Source organism: Corvus kubaryi, unplaced genomic scaffold (genome assembly GCF_017639235.1).
Source record: "Corvus kubaryi isolate FWS band 111438036 unplaced genomic scaffold, C.kubaryi_AGA036_p1.0 37354, whole genome shotgun sequence".
Lineage (NCBI taxonomy): Eukaryota > Metazoa > Chordata > Aves > Passeriformes > Corvidae > Corvus > Corvus kubaryi.
This window is the reverse complement of record NW_024581116.1, coordinates 7259444-7282393: the sequence shown is the minus strand read 5'-3', so window position 1 is coordinate 7282393 and position 22950 is coordinate 7259444. Positions and strand designations below refer to the sequence as shown.

General features: G+C 41.3%; 1 protein-coding gene across 2 annotated transcripts in view; it reads right to left on the bottom strand.

Annotated features, from left to right (window-relative positions):
- LDAH (lipid droplet associated hydrolase) overlaps positions 1–20418 on the bottom strand; it is a 113886-nt gene extending 93468 nt beyond the window's left edge. Inside the window, exons 1-2 of one of the 2 annotated variants that reach the window (XM_042032882.1) lie at positions 20296–20418; positions 6257–6415 (exon numbers count right to left, since the gene is read on the bottom strand). In XM_042032882.1, coding sequence (XP_041888816.1) covers positions 6257–6410 — 154 coding nt within the window. In that variant the 5' untranslated portion in view covers positions 6411–6415; positions 20296–20418. The remainder of the gene's footprint in view (positions 1–6256; positions 6416–20295) is intronic. The other variant, XM_042032881.1, reaches the window with a different exon arrangement.
- Positions 20419–22950: the final 2532 nt, after the last annotated feature.

Here is a 22950-nt window from a genome sequence, read left to right as displayed (position 1 = left end):
AGAATTGTTGCTGAAGCTCATTCAGTGACTGTAGGCACAAAACATGCATGACCCAGAACTTAGCAGTCCCCTTGCCCAGGAGGTTAGAAATCATTTTTCCTCTTAACCTGCCTGTCCACTGCCAGCTACATTCCCTTTCCTCCAGTTGCATTCCAAAGGCAAATTGTGAACACTGCTATGTCCTGGGGAAGGAGACCCTGGCTGCTGACTTGGAAAGTAGTGTCTGAGAAGATAAAGTACCTTCCCTGAGTAACTCAATGGTCTTGGCACCAAAATCAGATTTTGCTTCTCATAAACAATTCTGATTCATCCATGTGAGGTGCCAAGACTCCATACAGCATTCCAGATTATATCCTGGCTAAGGTTGCCAGAAGCTACACACTGCAACCTCATCTGCTGATACTGAGGGTCCTTACTAGATCCAATTTAGTTGTTGCAGACCAAGTTACAACAGAAAGGTTATGTACCAACAAGCGCGTCTAGTCACATAAATTTTGTGTAAACTAAAACAAAACTGAAGAGAATTAAATATGCTTTACAGTTTGCAGAATGAGGAAATAGATTCTTTTACCCCTTGGTCTCGGTGGTGACAGTAGACCCTCTGAAGAACAATTTATTCCAGTAACTGCTGAGCAGAGTGAATGATTATTAACTTTCAAAATGCTGGTTTGGTGGGAGTCAAAACAACAAAATACAAAGGAACTAAGCTTCAGGGCTATATAATTAGTGCTGTTGCAAAGTATTATTACATAGTGATTCTTATTATAACTTTTCTTATGCAAATGTTGAGGGTGATGACTGTTAAGTAAACAGCAGGTGAAGACAAAGCCAGATAATGTACTGAAAGCTTTTCAGAGTCCCTGTGACAGTCAAAAATGGAACTTTAAAGATTTTAAAACTAACAGGAAGTCTCATCTCAAGAGAGAACATACTAAATACTTGTCATAATCCAGGAAAACTGTTAGCACTGTTTTCACTGGTGAAAAACATGTCAGCAGTCTTCAAGTGAAACAGTGTAGTCGATATAAGTACATGTAACTACCCCTAGGAGGAGATGAGAATCCAAGTCCTCGCTTTCTGTTGTGCGTAAGCAATTCTTGACTCAGAGAATTAGCTCAGAAGAAAGATCTTTATACTTGAAAAAAGTGTCTGTTTAAATCCTCATAGCTCTTAAACATCACCAAGTGACAGCATGAGTTGGTAAAGCAATAAGATGATCCAAAAACTCAGCAGTGATCCAACTGCAAAGAGGCGGATCAAGAAACTTGGCAAAGCACAGGGAGTACTCTGCATGCAGGCCAGAGAACCAGATTCTGAAATTATTTCTGTATAATAATGAATGAAACTTGTGTAACATAATTATCACAAAAAATGTTATTTACATTATATATGCTTCCCAAGTACAAGACTGTAAATTGCAAAATTGCCTTGTTTACAGCAATGGTAACACAAATTAGGAAGCCTGGGACAAAGGTATCTGTCATAGGTTAGCAAGCGTAGTCCCGGAAGGGACGTCCTTGCTAAGGAGTGCTTACAGTTTCCTCTGGGAACTGACAGAACCTATCAGCTGGCCAGTTTGAATATGGACAATTCTCTAAGCCACTTAAAGTTGTGATCACCTCTGTGATCCACATTTAAGAATAAGCAAACTCCCCCTCCAAGCTCTCTCTCGTTTCCGGCACTGGGACAGGTGGCTGCGGGCCCCGTGTGGGGGCCAGCGGGCCCGGCCAGGCCCTGCTTGGGCCAGGCCGGGCCGGGCCACGGCCATCCTGGAGCCATGGACCTGTTCCAGCCATGGAACCCCCCCCCACTGCCTTGCTGTGGGCAGCCGGAGCGGCTCGGCTCTCCCCCCTCTCCACTGCGATAAGAAAAATTCAACATTCCAGCTGCAAAGCTGCAAGGCCGAGGTGAGAGTAACCCTTTTATTGCTGTGAAGAGCTGAAAACCTGAGGGAAGAGAGAGAGGAGATGCTTAAAGCTGAAATTCTGTTGTGAAGCTATGATATATCAGAGTATCCTGTTGTAATTTCATGAAGATATGGGGGGTGGAGTGTTCAACTCGTGAGCAAAAGCACCTGCGCTGAGATGGGCAGATGCTGACGCAGCTGTAATTTCATGAGAAGTTTGAACAGAGAGAGATGAACCAGATGAGGACTTTTGCTCCAAACAGGAAAGGAGAAAACCTCAGTCCGTAGAGATGAACCAGATGAGGACTTTTGCTTCAAATGGGAAAGGAGAAAACCTCAGTTCCTAAAGATGCTCCCAGAGATAGTCCTAACGATGAAGATGATGAAGACCCTTTGCTCCCAGGGAAGGAGAAGGGCCTCTGTTTTTGTTTCTGAACGGCTCAACCTTAAAATTGTACCCCAGAAAACTTCAAGAGTAGACCCTCGAAAGCAGTTGCGGGAAAAGCTGCAAGTCGGGGGAAAGGACTCACACGCAGGCAGAGAGACTCCTCTTCCTAAATGGACTGAACAATATTTGGAAGTGGGTGGCTGTCTCGTTGTGATAATGTTTTCATAGCATGAGCAAGAAGAGACTTCTCTTTCTAAATGGACTGAACAAGGTTATTATGGAAGTGGTAAACAAACTGAACATCTTAAGGGTTGTCTTTTCACATTGTCAGTGGGAGAAGGGAAGAAGGTGGGGGGAGGAGGAGAGTTCTGAAGGTGGTATAATTTTTTTTCCTTCTTCTTTTAGGTCTGTTAATAAACTTCTTTATATTCTTTCAAGTTTAGTGCCTGTTTTGCATTTCTCCTAACTCTTATCTCACAGCAGATAAACAGTAATGAGTATTTTGGACCAAACCACTACACTAAATTAGTGTTTCCGCCCGGGAACAAACCGAACCCGCGACAGTATCCCAACGCAATGAAATGCAAGAAAAAGTTTGATGAAAAGTGAAATGCCATGAGCTAAACAGCACAGTGGTTTTCAAATTTGTAGAGTATTTATTTACAAGGCTAAATGTTTCATAAATAAACAGGCACAAATAGATACTATTAAAACAGAAAAAAAAAATTCCATTACACTCTGTGGATTCTAGTTTTCAATGAACACGAGCAATGTTAAATATTGCTGTAGTAGATTTTGTATTTCACTGCTAATTTTACACTAAACAAACACTGTAAAAGGGAAAACAGTCCTTTAGGACCCAAGAGGAAAAACAGTAAATTTCTCTCCTTTCCATAACAACTACATTTCCAGAAAACCATGCACCTGATCCTTCAACTGTACACATTTAATGTTATTCTCATGAGCAAATCTCATCAATTTTAATAGAAAGGAATTCATATTAAGAAAGTCAAACAAATATATGCATATATTCTGGACTGAGGAAAAATTTGACCTTCTACATAGTTATTACCGTAGTAAACACATTATTACTCCTATTCAGAGGTTTTGTGGACACAAGAAAAAAATGTTATGAAACAAAAAAAGTGTGTATTAAACATTTCAACTAATACAGGCAAGCTTTATTAAAATTATAAGTTCACACAGACTGCCACTAATAAAAAAACATGCACTTGTTGCAGTTATATGAGACTAAACTCTGCTGCATGTTCTGTATTCCAAGTGCTTCAAGCACAGTGACCTATCAGTTCTCAGGAGGCAGAATCCTGCCTCATTTCAAGAAGTCAATGGGAATTTTGCCATTGATTTCAGAGTAGAAGAATGTTTTAGAGTTACTTTTTTTAAAAAGCGGGGAGAGGGAAAAGGCTAAGTTGGAGAGAGGAATCCTCCCTGTTCTGAAGTAACAGAATTAAAACACAAAATGAAAATAAATATACAGGATTTATTCTCAAATCTCCTCCAACAAGTCGATTCCAGCAGAAGCTGAGAATTTTGTCATCCTTCTCAATACCCACCCACAACTGTTTGGCCTGACTACATATTAACAACATCATATGCCTGAATTTCATTAGAACTGGAAAACTATGTACCAGAGCAGTTTAATACACAGAACAGAGTAACACATGCAGCAGGACTAACCACTTTCAGTTCAGATCACTCAATGCTTGGCTGTGCATACTCTCTTTTTTTAAGCCAGAGCTGCCCTTGTCTGGATATTGCTTTCCTTGACTTGTGTACCAAGCTGTCCTTTCGCCCCTCATTCCATAAAGAATCTCAACCAGGGATACATGCCTTTCAAGTGTGAAAATTGCTGGACTCCAGACGGGCTCCACGTTTCATACTCGGGAAGTTGCAAAAGCACAAGGGGAATGCTCTCTAATCCTGACTGTTTAGGTACACTAACATGTTTCCAAATGACCCAAATGTTTGGGTCTCTCCTAAGGCTGTGTTTTTCGCGCTGGCAGATAAGCCTTCCCTTGAAGGCTAAAAATGAGGCCTGTAACAGTAGTAAAAAAACCCACCATTTATTTTATGGGAAGCAAAACTGCACTTTGTTATGCCAGGTCCCATTCAGCTCCTTGCCAGGCACAGCAAGAAGCTCGGGTAACTTGATTCACTACTGAATCTGGGCACCTAAAGTGAGGATAGCATTATAGTGGTTGCTGTGGTTTTAAATTGTTTCCTCAGTGAGAGAACTTCTAGTTTGTTACCAGCATAATTCTGAAATAAGAGCAAAACCATAAATCAGCTGCTTGCAAAAGTCTGAAGACTATGACAGGAAGCACATTGAGTATTTCACTGATGTCTATTTCTGAATACCTGTCTAGTTAAGATGTTATTAAAGAGTCTTCACAGAACTGTTCTGCAGGAAGTAAACTCCATGTAGCCCTGCCAACACATTTTCTCGCATTAAAAATTTCCTATCATGAATATAGAGACCATGCAATGTATGTGATTTGGTACATTTTGAGCAAAATAACTTACGTGCCTTGTAGAGGCAACGTGCCTTGGATGCAAATGTTTGACTATCGTGTTCTTCCTCTACATATCTTTCTACTGATATAATTTAGCTTTACAGATTTATTCTTGTTACAGACTCTACTATCAACCCAAACAGAAGGTATCAACCTGAATACAGGTGAAAACTCCAGAACTTGTGGGAAAAAGAAACTCAAAACTTAGCTGTTCAATTAAACCCTCCACAAATGCCTTAACTGAGAAAAAGCAGCAATTGAAAAGCATGAAATCAGGCTTGTACCTCCAGAGAGGTACTAAAGAGATATTGCATAGTGTATTTGGTTTAAAAGGTTATTCCCCACAAAACAGGAACAAGATGTACTCATTGAAGGCTTATTCTTTTCAGTTAAGGAAAGAATTTAAACTTCACTGTCACTGGGTTAAAAGTTATTATTCAACTCCAGGAGGCAAGGGCATAAAATCACCATGCCCAAGGAAACTAACATAAAATATTCCATGGACCTTCTAAAACACTGTAAAAAAACCCCTGAAAATTTGAACCTGTGTTCTCTTTCACCACTAAGTAAAGACCAAGATACACATAATCCCATAAAGAGTAACGAGGTACGCTAACAGTGAGCCAAAGTTGTGGATAATCAGAAAAGTCATCATTTGCACTGCTGATTCTGGGGGAAACAACAACAGTACCCGGTACATTCAAATAAACTATAGAAAGCATTAGAAATCTGCAAACTGTAAGGCAGTGAAAGAGTCACAATATCTGTGCTTGAGTGGGCTCAAGCTCTACTTTTGTTAAAGACAATTCCTACAGTTCTTTGGCAGACTTCAATGAAATTAGGACTTCTCCTTTAATTTTAACATATGCTAAATGCAAGCTTAGAGCTCTCATTTTAAAACAGCCACATTTAAATACAGCGAAGAACTGTACAGTACTCACTGAGTTCAAGAGGGTCAGCATAAAAATTCATGTGCAAAAATCTAAGTTAAAAAACTTTTACTATTAAAAACCAACAAGTTAAAGAAACAATTGGATCTAGAATTTTTCCTCAAATACTGTAACTTTCATCTTTCAGTTGGCACACAGCTGACATTGAAGTAACACTTCAAGGTGCAAGAGATAAATGGAAGAAGAGCAATGAAAACAAACAAACAAAAACTCACAATGCTCTCAGTAAACCACCACCATCAAGAAGATGAGTAAGACATCCTAATTTCTCAGTACTGCCTTCTGGCACTGTTACAAATAAAGGTAGCAGTAGTAATCAAATGTAACAAAGAAATTTCACCATTGCAATATTATTGATTTTTTGGCCATGTGCATGAGCCAAAATCTACCACTTACATAGTGGGATTTTTGAACATGAAACCAGACATACCCTTTTCAATCAACAAACTTCTCGACTTAAACAAAAAAAGACCCTTACCAGGAATAATCATGAACAAGAGCCTGGGTAGATTTTTACTTTCATCTTTTGAGAGGTCTTTCCAGGGCCCACACTTCAAGACATGGGTAGCAGCTCCACAACAGTAGATAAATTCTTCGTGCAAGGGGACTGGCTCTTCTGACCCCGACCTCATGTTTGCTGTTAAGCAGAACAAGATACTGTTATAACAGGTCAATACTTACAGAGTTGTCTCTTTGCTATTTTACCTTTCCACAGAATAATTGCAAAAAAACCCAGACAAACCACCCCACCCCCAAACAGCTGTCATATCCAGAAAACTGAGGCCCAGTTCAGTATTTGATGTCTGAAGGGGCTGCAGAAGTTGATACCTGTTACTACTGTCTGAGAGAAAGCATCTTTCAGTTTCTGTCACAGAAATACAGAATGATGAACTGGAAAATAACCTCTATACTACCTTAAAGGTAAATAGTTTTAAATTTCTTGCTCATGCTGTCCACTGAAAAGATTCATCTGAAACATACTTGAAGGCAAACAAATGAAAAAATGCCAAACAAACAGAATTAGTGCATGAATGTCTTTGCAAGTTCTGTGTGCCTTGTAATAAAACTGGATATTGTAGCATAACACCATGACCCTTAACCATCAAAAGCAAAGTTAAAAATAACATTAGGCCTTTCAACTACTTTTGCTTAGTGAAAAAGGACCATTCATTTTTAAGTACAAGGATACAAATTCTATTTCCTAGTCAATTTTTGAAATCTCAGGCATGTAAACCAAAGCCTAAAATACATACAGGGTCTGCAGCATCATTAGGCGGGGGGCACTACCCTCACAAATAGCCACTGGAAACTTCTCAGTGCTACACAACTTAAAAGGAACAGATCTGACTGAAATTTTAAGTAATGACACTTGACAATATTAGAAAAGTACACTTGAAGAAACAAGATTTCCTTACTTTCCCCAGTTTTAATCTGGGGTTTTGAAAGGTTTAAGGTAAAGAACAGCCAAGGCAGAAAAGACAGAAAATGTTTTGTTTTGAACTAACAAGTACCACCTTGAAAAAAACTGAATATAGTACAAATGGAAAACACTTCTGGAGGGAAGGGAGAAGTGTTCTTTAATACTGTCAATTACAGCACAATTCTCTGGATGCAACCTTGTACCCCCACCCGCCTACTTCCCCCACATCCCCCCGCCCAAAAGAAGTTCTTTTAATGATAATGGAGACACCTTCACTGCTTCATTGTTTGCCATGTTATTATCTAATTTACAGAGATTGAAATGTAAGTAAAGTAAATTTTGTCAAGCTATAAAGAGGTATATATTTTTAATGCATTATCCCTGCTTTTATTTTCTTCATTATTAAAAGCTGAAAGAAACCAAGAGCAGTTCCAACAAAAAAATCCAGTTACACCAACAACCACAGTAAACATTAAGATGTCACCCCTTTTCTGAGGTGTTTACAATCCCAGAAGCAAAAGTAACTAGATCTTACCCAAGAAAGTAGGTTTTGGACAAAGTTTCTGATCACGAACCAATAAAATCTGTTGCTCATTTTCATTTTGAATTGATTTCACAGAACAAATCTAAATGGACATCCCACTGACAACTCTTCATTCAAAAGAAGTATTTGCAATGTTAAGGTCAGAAGTTAAGCAATGAGAAAAGAAAACTCAGCAATACATTTTGGACTGGAGTGGTAGGATTTTCAGGTTCACACAAACCTGTTGTGGTAGCTTTAGTCCAGTTTTTAACTTAACTTCTAATTTCAAAAACACACAGTGTTGCAGTACCTGAAAGGAAGACTGCACACTAAAGAAGAAATTGTTATCTCAAAAACTGCCCATCTGAGACAATTCCAAAAGGCTTCTTTGTACTAGCTTTATGTAATATCTGAGGGATTTTTATATACTTATTGTTAGGATTTTAATTTGTGACTTTATGGCCTTTGGTAATAAAAATGGACAGAAGAGAAAAACAGGGAAAAGATAGTGGATATACTCCCAGAATACTATTCAGACCTGTTTCAAGATGAAATCAGTAATAGCTAAAAATACCTCTGTATCTCCTTCTTCCTAAATGAAGCTTTGAAGAACAGTATTTCCATTACAGGCATCTATCTTTGGCACAAATTGACTTCATTTCCCCTAGAAATATCTTAAGATGGTCTATCAATTTCCAAACAAATTTAACAGGTAGAGGCCTCGAGAGATGAGGTCCCTACTGGCTCTGTCAGCCTGCAGAGAGGGCACATTTTGTGCCACAGCAGCTCCAAGAATGTTGAGGAGACAGAAGGACAAATTTGACTGGTTGGAGTTTCATGAGTTATCACAGAGAAAAGTAACAAAACTCAAAGAGATGCAACTACCTAGGAAATCAGACCTTATTACATCCCAAACAATATTTTCTTCATTCTCTTCAACCCCTGCACTTAAATTCTCTAAACACATGCAGGAACAGTATTACAAGAAATTCAGCTTCTGTCAAGAGTGCTTAATCTAGTATCAAAACTTCTGTTAGAATACAGAAATACGGGTTTCGATTCACAGGGCTTTAGCTCTAGATTAACACACCCTTAAATGTAGGCGTCTACCAGAAAAACTCCTATTACAGGATACAAAGACTTAGGTGGCAATACATGGACAGATTAGGGGAGTAATCATGGGATCAGCTTCTTGGTTGCCACCTCAGGAGTAGAAAAATCCTATCCTGGTTAGCAGAGCCTATAGTAAAAACATAGGAAGACATACACTTGCACCTGAAAACCAACACATATATTTAGGTGTCTCACTACTGATCCAGAAGCCACCTATAGTCATTTTTTCAGACAGGAATATCTGGAAACAGAGTTATCCACAAAGAGCAGATTACCTCTGCCACATGATCAATTCTTTTCCTCTTTGGTTCAACTGACCCCAAAGTAAAATGCTGATAATAAAGCTAAGTGAACTTTGCAAACATTGTGCTAATTATTTATGCATCTTTCCTGATAATATATTTTAACTGCTCCATCCTACACTATTACTTGGACTTGACATTTTGCTTTAAAGATAACTTGGAAATAACAAAATTTGATCTGCACTAAAAGAGTGTTCAATGAAAGAATTATCACAAACTCAGACTAGCACCACATAATGTAATCAGAGTAAGTAAATTGATATTTGGCATATAAACTATTTGATCCCAAGACAGGACAAACAGGTTGGTGTACCTAATCTGAAGCATGATGCTGAAGTGAAAGATGCAATGGTAGCCACAAGGGCAAAGGTAAGTTGCATAAAACAGTGGTGAAACCAAAATAAAGGCGAAAGGACCACTGCAGCAGATTTGACATACAAGGCTCCACAAAATCATAAGAGACACACCCCAAGGTGTCCATGGACAAGGCTACTGTGAGGTCACTCTCTATCCCTTCTGATACATCGCAATGACATTGGAAAAAGCTATCCAGGAGAGTGGTGGAATCACTATTCTTGGAAGCATTCAAAAAATGTGTAGGTGTGGCCCTTGGGGACACGGTTTAGCGATGAACCTGGAAGTGCTGGGTCAACAGTCAGACTCAATAATGTTAGAGCCCTGTTCCAACCTTAACGATTCTATGATTGGGAAACGTGTCTGCAAACTGCAAAAAAAGGCAACCACCATGCCCGTGTTAGAGTGTGCAGGGAGCTCTAGGCCAGTCAAACTCAGTTCACAGAAAGTTATAAAAAAAAAAAAATCCCACTCAGAGTTGTACCCAAGAACATGAAACAACCATTAACGTACCAGCAATGTCTTTCAAGGATCAGTACTGGGCAATAATGTTCAATGTCTCCCCTGAACACCTGCACAAAGGACAGGAGCCACTCTCAGGAGGTTCATGCGAAATGTCAGGGGGAGGAAGACAAACCAACTGAAACACTGGAGGGCAAGGCTGCTATCCAAATGGACCCTGACAGGCTGGAAAGGTGGGAACTACATGAAAGCCAGGGGCAAATGGAAAGTCCTGCACCAAAAGTTCAGTAACCCAATGCAGCAACACAGGCTGGGGGCTCAAAAGCTAGGAAGTGGCTTTCCAAAAAAAGACACGAATGATTAACAAGCTGAAAAGAGTCAGTAGTGAGCCCCTGCAACCATCAAGCCCAAGTGTGTACAAGGCTACACAAGGAGTAGCCTGCACATCTTTGGACATGTTCATTTTCTGCCGCTTGGCATTGGAAAGACTGGACTACTCCATCCAGTGTTGGACTCCTCATACAAGCAAGACATCAATATACTGGAGAAAGCCAACTAAAAGATATGTATGCTGAAGCATGTGACATATGTCCAAAGGACAAGGAAAAACAGTCAAAACTTGCAGTGAAGGAAATTCCAATAACAAAGGTTTTCCCCACATGCACAATTAGAACTATTAAATAATGAAAGTTACCCAGAAAGGCAGACAACCTCCAACTGGACAATGCTTTCAGCAACCTGACCTGCTTTGATCTTTTTGAGAAAGGACCTGCATCTTAGGGATACATCTTGGGGATAACCTATAAAGTTGGATGTATGTAAATTCATGAGAGTGGACTAGATACACCAAAAAGTGCCAATTGTAAGGATGCTGTTTATCAAAAACCACTGTAAATCAGGGGAGGTCTTGACGGTTAAGAAGAAAAGGTATTTAAAATCACAGCCATTTTCCATCAGAAAAGGCAAGAAGGAGCACCCAAGGCACTACAGGCTTATCTGGCTCAGCTGAGTCCACAGGTAAAATCACAGGAGCATGTACTGTGTAAGTTCCTCTAATCACATAAAGGAAAAGATGTTAATACAGAATAAGAGACCAGTCTGCCAACAGCAGATCATGCTCAAGCAACGCAATTGCCCTCAATGATAAAATACCTGGCTACAAAAATGAAAGAAAATACATAAATGTAAAGCACGCTGCCTTATTAAGAATTTTGGCACTATCTCCCACTGCATTCTCCTTCCTAGGCCAAGGAAATGCAGGCTGAATAAACTGACTTGCACAGTTTGAAAAGTAACTGAACAAGCTTAAATGATAACCAACTACTGTCTGCCAGCTATCAAGTAATCTTGAGTCAATACTGGAGCCTATAAAACTCAGCATTTTCATCAGAAACATACCTGCAACACTTAGCCCAGCTGTGTTCACCCCACCAGGTCAAGAACACAGGGAAACTTGGAAGGGTCAAGCAAGCAACTAGGCTAGAGCCTTAGAGGAAAAGCTTTATGAACTGTGCTTTTTCAGTCTCCCATGCTGTAATCAGATAGCAACCTAGAGCCATCTGAAAGAGACCTGCAAAAGCAGCATAGCCAAACCTTTATCTGCAATGGAAGATGGTAAAAACAAGAGGCAACAGCCACAAGTTGTGTCTCGACACTTAAAGGCATCACAAAAAAATTAATTGCTAAGAAGGCAATGGAAGATCGCTAGGAAGGCAGCAGAACCTCTCCTGGAGGTTTTTAAGGCTCAGCTGGACAAAACAGTAATTTTGATCTCAAGAGAAAGATGGACTAAATTTTCTCCAGAGTCTTCCATAAATCAACAGTTTACAATTCCCTTGGCTCTAAAACAGCAGAAAAAAATAAAGCAGGAGGTATAACAAAGATCTCCAACAATTTTTCTAGTACCTTAGTAAATGCAGAATTTCATGAACACAGTACATGACAATAACTAAGTATTTAGGTCAGAGAAAATGAATCTAAACTAGACAAGTCCCCCAAAAATACAGGAAACTTAAGTAGATGTATTCTATCAATTAGCTGTACCAGCTTAAATAAAAAAAGAAACCCTGCTGTAATAGATAATTGTATGTGACTGAATTCAACACTACAATGCAAAAGAGTAACTGCAAAAACAGCAAGATTCCCTCAGCTGCCTTCTACACTAGGCTCTGACAACTTCTACATTATTCCCAGAGGAGACTCATCCAGACCTGACGTAAGCTCTTCAATTTGCAGACTGAAACTTAGATGCTCATAGCTAGGAACTAGAAAGGGACAGACTGACTGACCTGGTAAAAAAAAACGGCAAAGAGGAACAAGAGAAGTGGAGATTACGCGATGTGAGAGATGAGGTACGACATGACACATGATGCCCAGATCTCATCAAAGATTTATCTGGACAAACTACAAACTATGGATGCCAGATTTTCTCAGGGAAAACAATAAACACAGGCCAAAGACTTTGCAAGCTGTTGTGACATCAGTCACAAATCTTGACCAATTCTGTGTAAGAAAAGCAGCAGCAGCAGCCAGTAGCACATAAAAATGAAACATTTCTTCATCGTATTTTCCAGTACAATTCTCTGTCAAAGTCATATACAAGTCCCTTTTACACTAGCTCTGAATTAATAAATAAAAACTGTTAGGCATTATTTGTAAAAATGAACAAAGCTAAAAATTAACACTATGGATGCATCAAACGAAGCAACACAGTTATACAAAATAAAACTGCTTTCCTCTAAAACCAGTGAAGTAATTAGGAGGCCATGTTTTCAGTAATCACTTGATGACCTAGCAATAAGATGCCTTCAATTTGTTTTGTTCCTGTGTCATTCCCTCCATGCCCCTCCCTCAAGGAGTAAAACAGCTGGGAGAATTTCACTGATGACTGTACAAAAATATCAGTGAAACACATGGAAATGGGGCACAGTTTACTCATGTTTAGGGTTGTAACAATAAAAAGCTGAAGTACAGAATGAAAACTGGAATCACTCCTCAGTTCTGAGCCTTGTTCAGAGACAACGCATAGGGGACAGTGCAAAGACCTAAGGAGGGAGAAACCCAGTTTTAAGATCTGGACCTACCTGCAAAACCTTTGTAACACCATAAAATTTGGATTTTATTACCATTAATAACCTTGCAGCAACAACCAAGAAAGTGCACACAGTGTCAGTGTTAGGGACACAGGGAAAATAACTTCTGGGTATCCATTTTGTACTGGCCAAGTGGTCCTTGTCATTGCCAAACATTTTAAAACAAATTTTTGAGATAGCTTTTCATCAAAACAGGACAGGACTCACAAATCAAAAAATTGTTGGTTTGGAAAGGTCCATTTGAGAACTCGAATCAGTAACAGATCCCCCACCAACCTTGTTCCAAAAAGGTGCTTTCCTCTGAAATGAATAATTCGAAGGAATTTTGGAGTTAGGGAATCAAGAAATCAGAAAACATTTTCAGATTCCACAATGATACATTGGTCTGGCACAAAATTATTCAACAGACAGGATGATCAAAACCCTGGGGAAATGGATTAGAAGGCCCACCATAACTTTTAACCAATCTTTATATGTCACTGCAAGTTTTAGCTTTGAGAATTTTGGCATGTACTAATGACTAAAAAAAAAAAAAATGGAACTCCTGTTAATTATCGTAATAGAACTACTACAGTACTCTTGCCCTTGACTTCCCCACTACTCTCAAGAGGGTGAAATAGCAAATTAAAGACTTCCACAGGGATCAGGCACAATGGCAACCTTTATGAAAGTAGTCACACCTCTGAAAACGTCAACTGCTGGTCTACAGTACTCAACACTCAGCACGCAGATCTGATGTTTCACTGCAGTTCTGGCAACAACGCTCTAAGTTTGATGCCTGGTCTCTTTCTCCTTTGGCAATCACAGAGCTCAGTTTAACAAATGTCACAAAACCCCAGTTATGCTAGCCCAGTGCTCCAAGAGCAAAGTCCATGTCCTTTATTACCAGCTAGATCAAAGCTCCTCCATTTGCTGTTGCAGTTTAACACTTGGTTAGAAACACTGAGCGCTGGAGTCATAGCAAATGTAAAGGAAACCCTGAGAAAGCTACACTGGTGCGGCCAAGGTTCCCTGAGGCTTTACACAATACCAGCCAATACAAATGTACCCAAAAGAATAAAGACATGACATCCCAAAAGTGGGGTATGTTTTATCAAACACATTTCAGGATACAGTGGAAGAGGTCCTACATATCACGTCCTGCCATTCTATTTAATCACACCGAGATGGTAACTTTCACTTTTTCAAAACAGCTAAAGGATCACAAACTCTTTGTGAACTGTTAAGAGCTACCAGCATGAAAATGACCTCAAAAGAGTTCAGGTTTTTTGTCTTGGTTTGTTTTTTCTTAAAGTGTCTTCATAAGCATAATTAAGGTAGGGAATCCCACAGATCACAAGAAAGTGGTAGCTATGCTCCCAGCAAATTCCCAATTTCCCAGTCAATATGCAGGCCTGATGATAAAGCTAAGAATGTCCATCACTGTTGCAGTGCTAGGTTTAGTTTAGCAAGCTGCAGCTTTCCCTGAGAGCTCAGTGGGGCTGCGTAGGGCAGGGCAGCCATTCTGTCCTCCCGCAGTCCTTTTCGGACGGCCCCGCACTCTTGCTCTGGCCAGCTATCAGCTCTACAACACAGTGACGGCGAAGGAGGCGAGAAGGGTCCCTCCCTGAGGGGTTCAGAGGACCTTTAAAGGTTACATCTTGTCCCGGTGATCCCCAGAGACAGAGAGACCTCATGGTCCGGGCACAGGGGGGTTTTCTCAGGGGCGATACATGGGTGGAGTTGGGGTACAGGAACCCATAGGGAGAACCTGAGGGAGTGGCCAGGACTAGGGACAGGGGAACATGGGAAGGAACAATATGGGATCAGAAAACCAGTGGGTAAACAGATCACCACACATCACTTAAAATAAAATGAGCAAGAAAGTTGTTGCTCAAAGAAACAAATCCACTCGAGGAAGTAATGGTGGTTTCATTTGCATGAAAACAAATAGGTTGGCTTAATTTGGCATAATATGAAGCATTTTCAGAACAGAAAGTGGGATTTTGGGAAATCTTTTAGTCTCAAAGGAAAAAAAGTTCATTTGCATACAGTACTGAAATTTACTGGTGAAATGAAGTAATTTTCAAAGACAGCTTTCCCTCCCCATACTGCAATAAAGTACTGGACCCAGAAAAAAAAACTTGGGGCTTTTAAAATTGAAATCTCACAGAGGAATAAACAGAAGGTGGTAGGCATGAATAACATGTGGGTATAATAAATATACTTTATATTCTGAGACTAAACTGCAATGTTAGCAAAACCTCAGTAAAATAAAGATAGAGCATCTATGCGAAAGAACATAAAAAGCTGCTGCTGAAGTACAATGTCTACAGCGTAAGAAAGGTTTCCAGGGAAAAAAAAACTACGCCAGGTCTCTTCCAAAAAAATACGCCAGATGTCTTGACCAACAAATTTCAAAGACACACAAGACTCATGTCAAGAGAATCTTGTAAATAAACTTTCCCAGCTGCCCACTGCATTAGAAAGTCAAAGGGAGATAAATCAGTTTGGAATGGATAGCATGACAAAATTGTCACAAATACAGTAAAGTTTGCAAAGTATGCAATTTGTTTATTTGAATTATGGTGAACATCAGTATTTTGGGAGGCAGTGGGCAAAACTGAAAAGTAACACCATGATTACAGACTGGGTTAAAACTTGGCTGAAGTTAGAGGTGGGAATGTTATACTTCATGAACAAGAACCCATCATGCTTATGATACAGAGAGAAGAAACATCCATGGTCTCTAAACTTCAGCATAAATCACCACACAAACCAAAGCATTTTCAAAAGTGAACAGTTATGTGAATTATGGGGGAGAAGACATGGCCTTTCACAGGGTACTGCTTCAAAGGAGAGAGAGAAATAACAAAATATATTGCAAAACAAAAGCCGTGAAGGGACAGGTTATCAAGGACAGATGCACAAGAAGAAACTGAAAACAGTACTGAGAGAGAAAACATATATATGCAAATAAGTTTGCTTGAGGTCTAAGGGTTTGAAAAAAACCCACTTGCTCACTCAACAAAGATGATGCTTCTTTACCATTTGGCTCCTACTATCCACAGGGAAAATGAGAACTTTTCAAAAGAAAGAAAAAAAGGCCAAAAAAACTATTTGGCTCTTCAACCATACGTTCTACACTCTTTCTCCTACATCAAAAGAACTACAGGTCCCACATTTCTGTTAGACAGCTGTTTAAGTCATACAGGTTATCTGCCCAACATTCAATGAAACATAAAAATACAACAATTTAAAGTAATGGCAACCTACATATTCACTGAAACCACAGCTGCCAGAAGTTAAGCATTTGAAGAAATCCATCTTTCAGCAGCAATAATAACAGGCAAAAGCAGATAAAAGCAATTCTATTTCATCTTATGTTCAATAACTCCTTTTCTACCTCCTATTGGAATAAGATTCACTAGTTCATGGAGAGCACTATTCTTTCCTTTGTCTTGTCAAGTAGTGCAAAGTTCAAAGAGCATAATGAATACTAGCCAGAAGCAGATATCAAATTTAAAAAAAAAAGTCCACAAGTACAACTAGCACCACACTGCCCTTGATTTGGCTTCCCTCATCCTGTCCTGTGCTGTTCAGCATACATCTCCCTATGGAACTATCCCTTATTTCTTTGTTTCTTCCATGTTTCCATGTCAGTTATTCTCCTTTAACCTAAAATATGCTCCAAATTCAAAACACTTTCTTCTTCTTTTTTTATTATTTAAACTTGCATATGTTCTTACATCAACTGTTTATCCTCCTTCAGCTTAGCTCTCCAGCTGCTGCTGGTTTACTTGCTTTCTAACAAGGACATAAAAGAATGAGTCAAAATTCTATCTACTCGAAGTAGACCAACTTACTAGTCTCAGCTGCATTCTCCAGTAACCCCTCAACCTGTGCTTGCTGTTACCAACTCCTCCTTATGTTTCCTGCAGCAGTAGTACATTCTAGTACTCATCCACTCACCTAAACACGTTAGGAAGGCACCCCAATCAGAGACATGAAAACAAACAGAAGCAGACTGTATGGAGCTCTGCGCAAAGTACAAAGAAAGTCAAGTAGGAGAATCAATGAACAGGAGATATGAATAACACCAGGTAGCATTAGACCCCTTTCCGAGTCACTACAGCAATGTAATTGTCTGTACGGCTGATATGAGGCCTGGAGTCCGAGTCCTTCCCAAGAAGAAGCACTGGTTCTGTTCATCAGGAGGACAGGACAGGGAATTGAACAGCCAGGCTGGACACAGTGGTACAGGGGCCAGAAGGTTTCCCCAAGAACCAGTGCTGCAGGAAGGCCTGCATATGCCAGTGCTCTGACATACAGACTTACAGTTCTAGTCACAGGAGGATCCAAAGACAATTCACCATGCTGGGAAAACTGCAGCTTGTTCCTCACCACACCAGTAACCCCTGAAGTTACTCTATTACAGCACTTTGCACAAGGGCCCAGCTCCTCCCATCAAGATAACTCTGCTAAATCCTGATAACCCTTGACTGTGAAAGAATACATACAGGAACAAAGCCTGTGATCATCACAGGTTCAAATAAGAATCCAGTTATCATCTGATACTCACTCCCAACTGGTGTTACAATTTCCTTCAGGAGGTAAAATATGAGGAGTCAGACTTCTGCAAAAAGTTTGTATCACGAGTGTTTTGGGTTTTTTTAAAACAAAAGATTTGAGTAAAGAATTGGTCTAAACAAAGGACAACGGGAACAGAATCTAAACAGAAGCCGGAGATGAGATAGAAAAAGGAAAGAACCAAGCAAAACAGCATAGTAGCACCAGGAGGAAGCAAAGATAATGAGGAAAGAAACCAGGATAATGTTGAAAGAAACCCTGCCAAACTTGAAGTTGTAGCATCGCTGGTTAGATATTGTTCTGGTACATCAGGATTACCTAACATATGGTAACAAGGCACTGTCACACTACATGAGGTGGTTGTGCAACCCCGACGAGGTAAACAAGCAGTTTCATTTTCATTCATTTCACCACTGACTAGTCAGGCTTGCATTCAGTGTGAAAACTTTGATTTGTTTCATGCTTAATTGTTCTTTAAGCACGTCTTTTTTCCTATTATGAATATTCTTTTACCAGAATAATTTACTTCCTCCAGTATAACCTGTTTACAAGCCTCACAAGACACTTAAATGTCATCATTCAACATGTAAGCTGGAATCCGATGTTGTCAAACATTTCACTAGGAATTCAGTGCTACACAGTGGTTTGTCAGGAGCAGAAAAAACATAGTTATATTGCTAATAAGAGCATGCCTGATTTAAGTAAGTGAAAATTACCTGTTCTTCACATCCTGCAAACATATTTTCTGTACAAATGCATGCATAGCATGCTCTAAAGTTGAAACCTTGAAATTCTGATTCTAATACTCAGCAAAAATAACCTAGACATCATCCAAAATGGGGACCACCCCTTTTTCCAGACAAGGTGACCTCATTATAATAAACAACAAGAATGGAGAAGCTTTAGAGTAAATCTTGTCAAATTTACTGGTAAATTCTTTGGCTTGGCAGTCATATTGGAAATTTTGTTTTACCATTACCCATACACAATTTATTGCAATTGCCCTTGTGAATCCAACGAAGTAGATAAAGGGGTAATAATTCATCACTGTCTATTCTAATTTAAAAAGTAGGAAATACTACACAGAAGTAGCAGAAAGTGTGTCAAAAACCAACAGAAGTTAGTGAGTTAGTGGATTTTTGACCCACAGAAATACTTGAGGCTGGATGCTTGGAAAACTAGAGCTACACATGGATCAAAGGCAAGGATGAGTCAATGGAGAAATCCACAGTGGATCTTTAAGACCTCAGCACAGATGCTCCAGAAAGTTCCTGGACTACATTTTGTTGCAAGCTGAATGGATACTCACAGAGTGCGACTAGGTAAAGTAGAATCATACATGCTTGCCTTTTTCACAGGCATCTGCTTAGGGCACTGTCCAATATTCATAAAAAAATCACTGACTTTGACTGCTTTGATACAATCCTTGTAGTAATTCCATGATGGAAAGTATTAAGTCTTAGTGTTGTCGCTTACCCAGGTCTGTAAACGTGTGACCACTGCCCTCATTGACATCATAAGCAAGTGTCACAACGAAACAGGAAGCTGCAATAATCCCAATTAATAATTGAAGGCTTCTAGTCTCTGAGACACACAGAATACAGATTCATTTCCAGATGCTGAGATGGGCCCACGTGGATGGACTCTCAGACCTTAACTGGTCATTCTAAGGTCCCAGAGGGCCAGGAGTATACAACACCTAAAAAAATAAGAGTCTGCATCATCCAAGCCATTCAAGGCTTTAATATTATAGTTAAGTTGCAAAAAAAGAAGCTGTTTCTTCATTTTTGCAACACAACAAAAACTTACCAGTAAGAAAGCTCTCAACAACTGTCATGCCTCAAACAGCCCTTATCTTAATTTCTTTCACCATACATTTCCATGCTAGCATTTACTTGCTTCCTGAACCTGCTGCTCATCCCGTCTGGCACAGGCATCTCTTCTCTTGTGTAGTAAATACAGGCTAGAAGGTGGGTGCTGACAGTGATGATGCCCTGGGACCAGCAGTGAGAGCAAACCTGACAGACAGAGGGTTCCTGAAGGAGGGTGTGAGCCTGCGGGTCTCTCTACTTCTCCAAACCAGTAGCTCCTCTACTAAAAGATGCTTTTTTCCACTTAAAAAAATCTCATCTCACGTCTAACTTCTAAGAATGTATAACCTTATTTTCATCTTTTCTTATTTATGTGCCCTTCAGGTCACAGACTTTTCCTTCCTTTCTTGTTTTATAACATGCCTCCAAAATAACAAGCATCACTCAGCTCCGAGAGATGCTTCAAAGGAACAAGCGCTAACACGCAGAAAAAACCACTACATATAGCATCACTTCAATCACTTCCTGGAAAAGGAGACACCACTTAGAACTCGTTTCATGAAGTCTCCTCCATGACAAAACAAGTCAAGAGAACACGTACGAAGAGCTTCTTTCTGCATGGGATGTGTTAGCCCATCCTCAACCGCACGCCTACAGATCACCAGCATTATTCGGCGGAACAGGTCTCTATATAGACCTGACACCCGACACAGCCGGGCTGGCGGCACCTCCCTGCTGGGCGAGGCTCCGGGTCAGCCCCGCACAGCGGCGGGGGGTGAGCGCCGACGGGCTCGGGGCGGCTCTCGGACCCGGCACAGGGACAGGGGAGGCAGGGGAGGGCAGGGCAGGGCCGGGCCGCTGCAGCACGTACCTTCCCCGTTCGCAGGCTCCCCGACACCCGGCACGGCGGCGGCCGGCGCTGCCTCTGCTGACACCGGGCGGAAGCAGCCGGCGAGGAGGGGCGGGAGCGGCCGGGCCGCTCCTTCCGCCGGGGCCGCGGAGCGCGCTGAGGGCGGGCCCGACCCGCCCCCTGCCGCCTGCGCCGCGAGGGCGGCGGCTGCGACCCCCCGGAGGGAGGGAACAGCCTTTCCTACCAAGCCTTTCCTTCCCAGCGCTGCCCACCTGGTATCAGGTGCCCGCCCCCCGCTTGCGAATGGCAGGAGCAAGCGTGGAGATCACCCCGGGACGCGCGTCTTGGGGGTTTCCTTCTCCCTGTCATTCACGCTTTCTCAAAGCTGACAGTTTATTTGGGAATTCTGGCAAAGGAGAAAAAAAATAGGTAGTTTTGAAAGAGGAAAATGAGCTCGGGTTCCTAAAAAATGGCAGAGAAAGGGGTAGCGAAGTGCAGGCTTATCCTTCAACGTGTTTGAAGGCTAGAACCGTAGAATCACCAAGGTTGGATCATCTGGTCCAACCATCAGCCCAGTGCTGGTGCTGCAACCCCCAAACCACTAAACCACATCAACCCAGCAAGAGATCCTGATGCCCCTTAAACACCTCCAACGATGGTGACTCCACCACGTCCCTGGACAGCATAATCCAATGCGTGACCACTCTCACAGTGATTTTTTTTTTTTCCTAGTATCTAGTCTGAATCTCCCCAGTCTGTTTAATGCCATTTCCTCTTGTCCTCTCACTGTAGGCATGGTAGAAAAGACTGCCCACCTCCTCACTATCACCTCCTGTCAGGTGGTTTTAGAGAGCAACGAGGTCTCCTCCCCTGAGCCTTCTGGAGACTAAACAAGCCCAGCTCCCTTAGCCGTTCCTCACAGGGCATGTTTTCTGGACCTCTCATGAGCCTTGTTGTTTTTCATGAACATGCTCCAGCATGTCAATATCCTTTTTAAAATGAGGGGCCCAAAACTGAGCACAATACTTAAGGTGCAGCCTCACCAGGGCCAAGTACAGGGGAATTATCACTTCCCTAGTCCTGCTGGCAACACTGTTCTTGATATGGCCCAAGATGCCATTGGCCTTCTTGGCCACCTGGGCATGCTCCTGGCTCATATTGAGCCAGCTGTCAACCAGCACCTGCAAAGATGTTTCCATTAGCTGCATCTAAATGAGGAAACTGGACCAGAGCACCTGGACTGTAGCAACACACTAAAGCACACACATCCCTCCCCCCTCCAAAAAATAATAAAAAAAGGTTTTGAGGATCAACTTGCAAAAGAACGCTGTCCAAGTAGCAATAGGACAGGAGGACATGGTCTTAAGATGTGCCACGGGAAGTTTAGGTTGGACATTAGGAAGAAATTCTTCACTGAAAGGGTGATTAGACTTTGGAATGGGCTGCCCAGGGCAGTGCAGGAGTCACCATTCCTGGAGGCATTTAAGGAAAGACTGGACATGACACTCAGTGCCATGGCCTAGTTGACTTGCTGCTGTTAGGTCATAGGTTGGACTCTGTGATCTCAGAGATCTTGTCCAACCTAATTGATTCTGTTATCCTGTGAAGATAAAAAAAGTAGCAGTAAATCCTTTCCCTAGGCACCAGGATCCTGACACATGGTCTGGATGCCTGCTAGGTAAGGTATGAAAGGGACGCAGGGAATATATAATGAAAAAACGAAACCCTATGCTTATCAAAGAGGAGCTGAGGGAGGTTTTCATGCCAAGATGCTGCTTTTTGGGTAGAAGTGTTGAAAGAGCTGTTTCCAGCTGAAGCCATGGTAGCAGGTAAAAAGAAATAAACTGAATAGTAGGAAATAGGCAAGATTGCATATTGTTTATTCAGGAGTTACACAGGGATTCGGGCATGAAGCAGCTGGACTGTGTAACCACATGCTACAGGAGGCCTTGGAGGACTGGCGAGTGCCGCCTGTAGCCAAAACCTGAGCAGCTTCAAAAGAGTCCCTAAGGCTGGAGTGCATGTTGATCAAATCAGTGGGAAGAATAACAAACACAAGAGGAAGTGAAATAGAAGTAGATATGATACACTTGAGAACCATGAGCATAATTTTCTGTGGAGGGACATGGTGCCTCAGAAATCTATGGGAGTCTTTGGAGGAGCCAAGTGACCTCATCTGCCAAGGCAAGCCAGGTCAAAGAATCATAGAATCATAGAATATCCTGAGTTGGAAGGGACACATCAGGGTCATCAAGTCCAATTCCTAGCTCTGCACAGGACACCCCAAGAATCCCACCATGTGCCTGAGAGCATTGTCCAAACGCTCTTGAAGTGTGTCAGTCTTGGTGCTGTGACCACTGCCCTGGGGAGCCTGTTCCAGTGCCCTACTGTCCTCTGTGTGAAGAATCTTTTCCTAACATCTAACCTAAACCTCTCCTGATGCAGCTTCCTGCCATTCCCTCAGGTTCTGTCACTGGTCACGAGAGAAAGAAAGATTGGTGCCTGCCCCTTGGCTTCCCCTCGTGATGATGCTGAAGACTGCAATGAGGTCTCCCCTCAGTCTCTTCTCCAGGCTCAGCAAGCCAAGTGACCTCAGCTGCTCTCGTATGGCTTTCCCTGTAGACGCTTTACCATATTTGTAGCTCTCCTTTGGATACTTTCTAATACCTGTAGATC